This window comes from Eurosta solidaginis, chromosome 1, assembly GCF_040869045.1.
Source record: "Eurosta solidaginis isolate ZX-2024a chromosome 1, ASM4086904v1, whole genome shotgun sequence".
Taxonomy (NCBI): domain Eukaryota; kingdom Metazoa; phylum Arthropoda; class Insecta; order Diptera; family Tephritidae; genus Eurosta; species Eurosta solidaginis.
Window position 1 is genome coordinate 95,123,636 of NC_090319.1, and position 10,196 is coordinate 95,133,831.

Sequence of the window (10,196 nt, forward strand, 5' to 3'; positions counted from 1 at the left end):
GAAGTAAGTGCCAGCAACGGCTCAACAAAAGGTAAGAAAGGGTGCGGTGTTCTTCTACGGAGCAAGCTTAATGGGTTGCGCCCTTTTTAGCTATATGTTGCAGGATTTTTGGTGTGGTAGGCGGAGCACGCTAGCATCACACTACGGTGGTCGCCTACTTTAGGAAAAAGCTAGAGAGTAAAGTATAAAGTGACTAGATGACTCGACTGCATAGTCGTCTTGCGGCTGCAGTGGAATGGGGTTTCAAGTTTGTTGAGACGTACCACATTGATTTGACCTGCACAATGACCCATAATAACCCTCATCACAAAGCATAAATTAGACTTACTGAATTCAATGACCGCCTACCATCTTCCGTTTAAAAGAGTTTCGGTATCCGGAAGAGAACGAGTCTGCCTAGGTTACCCGAAGCCCAACTATAACAGAACATACTACAGTTCTGCGAATTCCCTACAGTTGGGTATCTAAAATCATAGCTCTCTCGAGGAATTTAAGGTGTTGAGGCCTGCACCAGACTAGCACCTCATAGAGGGGTATCGTCTCGACTAGCATCCAGTGGGGGAAATACTTGATCCTTGAACATTGCACCTTCTGCATAGTGCGCCATCCAACTAGTTTCGTCTACAAAAAGTTGTCGGATATTAATTTGCTTTACAAGAAAATGTATTGTTATTTATAATTGCTTTATTTCATAAACTTTTTTAAAATCGTTCTACAATACTTACATACATATATGTATATAAACAAGAAATGTTCAAGCTAAACGATAGAAGAGAGAAATTGATTGAGATGAAGAGGCATGCCCTGGAGCTTGAAAATGGCTTTAGAATGGTTATGATGAGTTGGATATATCTAACGCGAATGTGTATTTAAAAGTGTATTAAAAATATTTTAAATTAATTAAAACTAATTGGTACAACCCAAACGGTGGTACAAGACGTGCAGTGGCTAAAAGATCAAAAACCGGGTACAGGTGCCATTGGTCTACAACGAAGAATATCTTTTATTATTTAAGCATATTCCGCCTTCTCTTACTGAGTTCGACGTTGTGGTGGTGGCAGATATTCACGATTATTATTTACGTTGGTAGGAGACGCGCTAAGGGAGATACCGGAGCTACCACTGCCAACGTTCGCAGAGCCATAAGCAGCTTGCGTTGGAGCGATTTGAGCAGCAGCACTATTAAATGATTGCGGTGTAGATGAAGAGCCAGCTGAGAAGCGGCCAGCATTGGCGGCGACTGCATTTGCGCCATAACCTGTCGTCGATGGCACGGGTGTGATGGTGCTAGGCACAGCACCGTACGCGGCAGAACGTAAATTACCAGCGCCGAAAATACCACTATTTGTTGACAGAGTAGCGGCTGTTGCGCGCAAACCAGTATTAGTGGAGGCGCCTGGATAAGTTGGCTGTTGACGCGCACCCAATTGCGCTGTACTACTGGAACTGCTGTAGGTGGGAGCTGGACGCTGCTGTTCATTGCTATAATCATAAATATAAGCATTGTTGGCGTAAAGCGCTGGTGCGCTACCGCATTCAAATTGATTCCACCATACGCAAACCAATGTCTCCTGACTAAAGATAGTACCATTCGGACAAAGGAAGGAGTATGTGCGGTTGAGCGCGCATATGTGAAATACCTGACACTGCGCCTCCACATCAGAGTAATAGCCCGGCAATTGTTGAGCGCAATCAAAGTTCGTTTGCGGCACTTGCGCGTAAATAGGATAATCGACAGCTGGCACACCTGGTATAGCGGAATAATCACCTTCGCCATTATAATCCAAATCGTTTAGGCTATTGACGCGTGCTGCATTGCTGTATGCCGTTTGACCGCTAGCGATATTTGTTAAACCACCGCCATAAACGTTTGCGCTGCCGCGTTGTTGTGTCGTTAAAATAGGACGTTTTGGTGCGTTGAAACCTCCACTACCTGTTTGTATTGCTGAGGCGCCTATAGGCGCGTTATATGCCGTTGGGCCAGTTGCACCTAGCGCGCTTGGTTGATTACCAAACCCAGCGAATGGAGATGCTGCTGTGCCGCCATAACCACTTGCAGTTGCTGAGGGATAACCAACGCCGCCAACATTTGTGGGCGTGGTAATGGCATTATTGGTTAAAGGCACTAATGGGCGCACGGCGCTTGCGCTGCCGGCACTTGTGCCGCCCGCGACATTCGTGATCTCCGGTCGTGCATAGTTGTAGCCGCTTTGTGCCTTAAAGAAAAATAGCAAGAAATTAGAAAAATTAGACTTTTATCTAATATAAATTGATACGCAATCTTCAAGCAATGCTTACCAAAGTGTCTCCGCACAGCAGCAGCAGTGAAAGTCCTGCAAGAAAAGCAGAACGAGAAAGAGAATTAAAGTACAAATAGTAGATAAAATAAATTATTGAGTGTTCTGCTCAAAATGAATTAAAGACGTCCGCAATGGCAAATCAAAATGCTTGAGGTTGAATGTGGCTACGGCCCAGTTTTTTAAGGCCAAGATCGCTATTGCTGACTGCCACAATTAGCCGTTAGCTGGCCATTGCTGCACGTGATTACAATCTGTTGCGGTCAATTTGAATACGAACATTTATCATTGGGAAGCATTTGGCAGTGGCGGTGGCAGTCAAGCTGAAGTTGCCACAGTTACATTCGCTTATGTATGTATATGAGCGATTTTTTTTTCGGAGCTCCAAAGTCTCCGCAAAGAGTTAACATTTTGAAAAGAAAGGAAAAGTTTGCTGTGCCCAAATACATGTCGTATGTTGTATGTACATTAGGGTGTTTCATAAAAATAACTTTTTCTGTGTTTTTACTAGTGTATAACCAGTGCAGCAAGGTTTTAGCTAATATATTCGCTCTCTTCTCCTTGTAATCTTTAACAAAACAAACACTTTAAGGCAGGATCATACCTGGCGCTACTGCGCGGCATGACAAAATATTGTTTGTACGATTTATTAGGTCGCATAAACATAGAACGCTTTGCCCAGCGCTCCACTTTGGTTTGACAGATGTGTTCGATATATGACTTCACCTATATCCGTTGAGTATAAAGCGAAGCAAAAAGTTAGGTCATTGTTAATATACAACCGTACAAATATACAAACGTCAAAGCTCTGTGCAAAACTTTTAATGAATTTACGGCCTCAGGAGCATATCAAACTAAGCGACAGCGACACTGCACGAAAAAGTTGAGCAACTACGCAAAATCGTCGCGCAACTGAGGCTTAGGTACCGCTTCGTTTATTACACTTCAGAGTGCAATATATTCAAATATATTTAATTTGTGAGTGTGCTATGGTCAAAAACTCATTCAAGAGGTAATTACAAAGTCTATTTCACTGCGCTACGCTTTGCGTGTACATAACTTTAAACAGAGCACAAGCGATTCACACACCCTACGGCTTAGATTCAACAGCTACTGCTACCTACAACGTATTGTCATAGAATACTAAGAGATCGCAAGGGCATATACCAAACCTCGGCATAAAAAATAATACAGGGAGCAGCCGTGCTAGCCTGCTCTTCTGTTCAAGTTCCGGGAAAAGCCACAAAAAAAAAAAAAAAAACAGTTTCTCTAAAAGTGGGGCCGGATCACGGCAGTGATTTGGCGAACACTCCAAGTATATCTCTGTCATGAAGGGCTTCTCCTCGCAATATATGATGTACATTATTTTATCCACACTCCCATATGGCTTCCAACTGTGGGCAAATTCACTGAAGATAAACCGCTCAGCTTATACCATGATATCAACACCGGTAGTACAAGGTATAAGCGCACGTCAGGGTGGGACGCTTGGGCGAAGTGAACGTTGTAGACAATATTATTGCCGAGAAATGCGAAAAAAGTCTGCAATCGGCGACAAGATCAAATCTTGTGGTGCCATTTATACAAACACGATCACTAACTAAAAAGTGCATAACTTTTTAAATAGGTGTGGTTGTGTAAGTTTCTATTTTTTGGTTTTCTGAGACAACCTAATGTGCAGGCATATTTAGAGGGGGTATGTATGTTTATGCCTCAGACACGTGCTTCACTGCTAAGAAGCTCTGCCGCCGGCAAAAAGAGCTTAGCTAGCTTCCGTTGAATGCTGCAGTATGAGGGGGTGTCAAATGCAAGTGACCCTGATTTCTTAAGCAAATTAATTTTTTTTAACAGTGTGTTGATTTTATTTAGTAAATAAGATTTCTCACTACTTGAGACAGATTTTATTATAGTCGCAAAAGAAACTTTTGAAGTAAAAATAATGCGTTGCTAGGAAATGGAAAGCAAGATTTATTAAGGAAGGAACATTTTTTTATAACAGTTGCCGGTATAGGCAAATTTTTTTGTCGAAATTGCTGGGTGCTTAGGAAATTGGTAGTTTGTTTCATATTTTCATTTCATAGCACTCTTTTTAAACGGTTTTATTTAGCTTGACTTGACTGGTTGGTTGGTTGGCTAAATGGCTGGCACGAATTTTGTAATTGAAATTTAAGTAACTTCCCTATAAGCTACAAGCTTGAAACTTGGAATATAGTTCAGAAAAGCTCCGATAGGTGGCGCATGGATCGAAATATTTCAAAAAATCGTATTTGTGGCTCGATTTTTTTCATATTTGGAACACATAATACATACATGAATAGAAAATTGCCTGTGAAAAAAATTGCCGCTAGGTGACGCAAGGAAATATTTTCGTATTATTTTTAAGTCTTTTATCTTAAATTACATACATATTTATTAAATAATTTTTTTTGAATTCGTTTATTGTTGTATTTTCAATATTTTTATATATATTAACTTTTGAGTTGTATTCATTTTCATCTTGATTCAATCACAAGAGGTTTACTCGGCTGACACATTTTTTGAAAATTGCAGCCATTTTGCTCCCAAATCGAATTGACATCCGTTAACTGTATTGTTTCTTTGCGATTTTTCGAAAAATATTAGTAGTAGAATTAAGAAGCAATCAGTATACAAAAACCCGATAAGTACTGAACTGCAGAATTCCTTAGAACAATTTTTTTAATTTTATGATGAATTTATTAAATATGCCATGATCTGTTAGTGTGGCTGAACATAGGTAATTTTATGGAAATTACGGACACCAAGGAATCGTGCACTTTCATAAACTTATGGATATACGAAACCTAAACCAACTCAATTCATCATTCAACGTCAAAAACTCGGTAGATCGATTCACTTAAAAATGTCATCAGTAAATAATGGAGATGCCATAACGAAATGTACTCATTGAGCATGTTAACTTATTATTCCGTATGTTCGGAACATTTGTCTACATTTAAGAATTAGGGGAATCACTTTATATTTGGAATATTATGTATATACTTATTTGATATACTCGGACCTCATGAGGTAGTATCAAACGAACGTGCTCCGAATATTCTAAATTAACTGTTTATCCGGAACACTTCCATGAATACGTAAACGGAAAAGAGCTTTCTGAAATTTCAGAATAAAAAGGTAGTGAGTGTAGCAGGGCCGCACAAAAGCTTAACTCTTCTGTCAAAGTCAAGGCCGTAATATAAAGTTCGAAAACAGTAAGCCAGTTTTTTTTAAATTTTTTTTTGTCAGTTCATTGCGATTGCTGAGTAGAGTATCACCCATGTCGGCTGCCTGTTCAAAATCGCCCTATCTCAAAATATTTTTCAAAAATTTCCCACTTCAAGGTTTGTCACAAAAACGCCCTTTAATAGAATTAGATTGAAGAACGTATTATTTCAGAATGCTTTTCATTAACTCCATCTTATGTCAAAATGCAATGAACTTATGCTCATATAGAGCGTTTTGAAACAAGTTTTGAGACAGTGTATTTTTTAATAAAATTCTAACGTACGTCATTATTTAAACAAATAGTGAAAGAATGACCAAACCAACATAACTATTTATCAATTCACGAAATATTTAGTAGAAAATTAATTATTTCCCCCAAAACCTGTTGACATTTACAAATTTATTATCACTACTAATATACTATTAAAGGTACTTTTCTACTACAATTTTCGCTGAAGGGGATTGAATTATTCGCCGTTTTCTTTACTTCGTCAAAGCAAACCGTCCAGGGGCCGAATCGTTACATACGATCCGTGATCGAATGCCGTTTTTATAATCACTATAATTCCGAAATGGTGCATTGGATTAATGAAATGTGTGAACTAGGGACAACGCTTTCTCACTAAATCCATAATATGTTATTATTTTTTTTATATAGTTGGATAGCTTCATTTTTATCGCTTGTGTGAAAACCGTTTTCGATCCGCGATCGTATGTTACGATTCGCAGGCAGATTTTTCAATTTGGGAGTGTCAAAACTTTGTCATCATTGGAGAACAAACCTCCAGTAATTGAATCATGCATTTTCATACCATTGTAGCCATGGTATAAAAAGAAGGTAGTTCCACTCATATTTTTTTACGTATTTGGGGATTTTTGAAGTTTCATAATGTTTGTTGTTTTGCTAAATGCGTTGCCATACCATTACTGTTTAAGGCGAAATTGTGTTTTTTCGGGATTGAATTTTCCTTCAGTATGAAACCCCAATGGTCATCTGAGACAATAACAATATGCTTTGGCACGATTTATGTGCATATATATCGATTGAGAATACAGTAAAATATGCAATTTTATTGAAAAATAGTGGATAATGAGTCATACATTGGTTAATGACCCATATATTTATGGCAGCTTGACCCCTAGGCAGAAAAAAATACACGAAAAATCCTGTTGTTCTAGCATGGCCCTATTATTATGCCCCACAGTGGATATTTCTCAAGGAATGTTGAGAAAAAGTGTGCCTCCAAAGTCTGGAGGGAGTGGTAGGTGTTTAATTTGTTACGTTTGTGGGACGCCACATACATGTCAATGCTACACTCAGAGAAAAAATTGTTCTAAAGCGAACGAAACACGTTCAAAATTAAGAACATTCGTTGACAAAAGTGTGTTAAGTACGTTTTTTCTTAACTCGTGACCGATGGGCTTGTTTTAAGAACGGTTTTTTCAAGCACACTGTTCGTATTTTATGACCAGTTTGGTATTGATCTGTGAATTTTCTGTGCTCATTTCAAGCACTATTTGGGCTTGATTTAAGATTTTGCGTTCTCACGCTTCGAGAACAATTTGCGGTCGATTTAACATTTTTCGGTCTCAATTCTAGAACGGTTTGTGCTTGACCTTTGGGGGAAGGTAATTTTTTCAAGTAGTACCCATTCATTTATTTTTTTTTATTAAAAATAATTTGTTGTCATTAATAAAAAATATTAATAACAAAATAAATTATTATTAAAATTCCAAAAGGTTTGAAAAAACGCATAAAATGCATTTTTTCATATATTTCTCTTATCGAGAAATTTTTCTTATTTGATGATGTAATTTGAATATATATTTAAAACATTTCATAACAAGGTTGCGAATTAGCTGTACATATGTCAATGGAACTGAACGAAAAATAAGAGTTAAAAAATAGAATATAAAAAATTGTTTAAAAAAACTTCAGGGTTTGACGGCAATCGAACTCGCGCCACACGATCGCAACCGCAACATCATAGCCGCCGGGCCACTACAACTGCTTAACAGCTTGTGCCAAATGTTGTATTTAACATTATAGTGCACACGAATTGTACCGTTTCTTTTTTCTTAAACTTAATTAAAAACATTGTTCTTAATTTAAGAAAATTGCTCTCATTAATAGAACATTCGTTCATATTTTCAAGAAAACGGTTGTCCGTTCAAGAACAAGGTTGTTGTTTTGAGAACAGGTCGTTGGTTTTTCAAGAGCAAAAAAGTAAGAACTTGAAAAGCTTGAATTGAGTCCGGTGGTGCTGGATTTTAGAACGGCGTTTTTCTCTGAGTGTAAAAGGGCACAGATAGGACAGAAAGGACCTCGTGTATGTTTTGTCAACATGTTCTGAGCAAACGTACGGACACTTGAGAAGGATATAATCCCTTGCTTTGTATACTTCGATCCATGTTTCTTCCCCCAAAGCAATTTTGGGGAGCTCGAAAAACTTATTAAAACCCAGGCTGATATTTCGTATTAAAATATTTCCAAGGCATGCGGTTTTTTTTTTTACTTTTTTCTTTAAAATAACTATGAAAGTAATTTAGTCGTATCCGTTAATATAAAATCCTTCAAAATTAGAAAAATTCGTAAAATTTTTCAATCTGGTAGCTTGTTTTTGGTGAAATTGTCATTGTCCCCGCAAAAATCAAGTGGCAAACGTCACACCTAATGCAACTACCTCCATTTTGTCATAATTGTATCATGATTGTAGCTGAACACTTTATGTTTGTTGTTCACTTTAAATAAATCGAATGACAAATGAAAATTTTATCGCATTTAAAATCCAAAATTTTAGTACTGAAGCACTGTGAGGTGAAGCCAAAAGTAAAAAAAAAACTAAAGCAATCTTCCTATTTCAATTTATAAAATCAGAGTTTGAAAAAAATTTGAGTTTCTATTCACAGCAGCTGAATGTACAAGAAATATCCTAATTTTAATTTAAAAATCAATAAAGAAATTTTTTTAGTTTCATTTCCATAACCGCAATTATTGTATACATGACTTTTTGGAAAATTTCTCGTGATTTTGTGAGTGTATTGGCAAATTTGACTAAAAATTCGGAGTCAGCGCCCCAAATACATATAACTAGAACTGGACATGGGCCCAGTACAGAGCACTGGACCGATGTACTGAACACTTTTTACTTTGTGCGCCAGTGTTAATATTTGTGTTAAAAAATTTATGTTTTTAAATCCTGCTTATTCATAAAATATAGAAATTGTTTGGTAAGCTTTTAGAATTTACATATTCGTAGAAATTTCCCATTGTAAAAGCTTTTGAAATCTTTATTATTTTTTAAAAATGGAAATTGTTTCTGCTTGGTATGAACTTGATAAACGATAAATAATATGGTACAGCTAGTTAAAAAAAAGAAAATAAGGCGACTCTCCCTGAGGAAGAAGTGGAAGCATTGAAACGCGTAAACGCTAGAAGTGTCACTTAGCTGTGGCTCATCATTTATCGATCGTAAAGCTCGAATGCAGCAAAAATAAGTTATAATTTTTTTTTCACCAACAAGAAACTGTTATTAATTATTAATATTTTTATTTTTAAATTATAACGAGTATTCGCGCAAAGTTTGAACAATATTTTACATATTACAATTGAGTGCACATTTTTTAGTATCGCGAATTTCACGCTTAAATTATTCAACTTAAAAATGGTTAAAAAACAATAAATTACATTTTTCAAAAAATGTTAAAAAAATTTTCAAAACATTAAAAAAAAGTAGCAATAATGCATTGTAGCCCATTAAACTTTGGACTGAGAAAGCCGAACTTTTAAAAGTTTTAAAATTGGCTCTGAATTTTTAGAATTTTTTCTCCTGAAGACATAATGCATTTTTTGCCATAAAAATATGCTTTATATGTGGCGAATTTTCACAGCAAATCACAAAAATTCAGTATGACTTTGTAAAGGGAATAAAATTTAATCGGCTAAAAAGCTACAAGATCGCTTTTTTATTTTAAAGTTTTGAAAATTTTAAATTTTAATATTTTGAAAAATTTCTTAACTTTTCAAACATTCTGTCGAACTTACCTATAAAATTTAATATATATAGCATAATTAGGTTTTTATTCTTGATCAAAAATCACAATATAAATTTCTCAATTTGTTTGTTTTATAGTTTTGTTTTGCTGCGAAAATTATTTAAAATATAAAATTCACGTAAAGTTCAATGTAAATGTTAAAGTTTTTGATTTATTTTTTCAAGCAGCGCCACAGTTAAATTAATTAATGTTAAAAAAATCAAATGAATTTAAATATTTTATCAATTTCTCATGCACTTTGTCCCACTGTAGCGCACACAGCATACACGGCGTATACGCAACTTATTTGCTCTGTTCACTATGAACGTTAGAAAAAGAATTTTTGAAAATTTCTGGCAAACCGACCGATCAACTGACACTGCTTGTGTGTACATAGCTCTCCGAAGTGTAGCCCTTTTTATACCAGCAAACACACATGCGGCAGACGCCCATGCAACAACATGTGACAAACAACCCGACTGACCGACCATTCCATGCAACTTTAGCTTCCAATCAAGCTTTTTGAGCACGAACAGAGTCTCCACATTGAGAAGCCGCACAATACTTTGTAGATGCTCTTATGTGATGGAAATAGCATCAAAAATTCCATTAGCAAAA

At 36.4% G+C, this 10,196-nt stretch overlaps 1 protein-coding gene across 1 annotated transcript; it reads right to left on the reverse strand.

Moving 5' to 3' along the window:
* Positions 1 to 688: 688 nt before the first annotated feature.
* LOC137236659 (RNA-binding protein 14) lies at positions 689 to 9,947 on the reverse strand. The gene is made up of 3 exons (XM_067759521.1): positions 9,589 to 9,947; positions 2,299 to 2,333; positions 689 to 2,216 (listed from the first exon to the last, which is right to left on the reverse strand). The coding sequence occupies exons 1-3, from the start codon at positions 9,611 to 9,613 to the stop codon at positions 1,032 to 1,034; spliced, it is 1,245 nt and encodes a 414-aa protein (XP_067615622.1). The 5' UTR covers positions 9,614 to 9,947; the 3' UTR covers positions 689 to 1,031.
* Positions 9,948 to 10,196: the final 249 nt, after the last annotated feature.

Coding starts and splice junctions, on each gene's coding strand:
- LOC137236659 (XM_067759521.1), bottom strand. CDS start 9,613: ATGCTATATATATTAAATTTTATAG. Junction 2,334..9,588: donor ATATATATTAAATTTTATAG/GTAAGTTCGACA, acceptor CTTTTCTTGCAG/GACTTTCACTGCTGCTGCTG. Junction 2,217..2,298: donor TGCTGTGCGGAGACACTTTG/GTAAGCATTGCT, acceptor TTTTTCTTTAAG/GCACAAAGCGGCTACAACTA.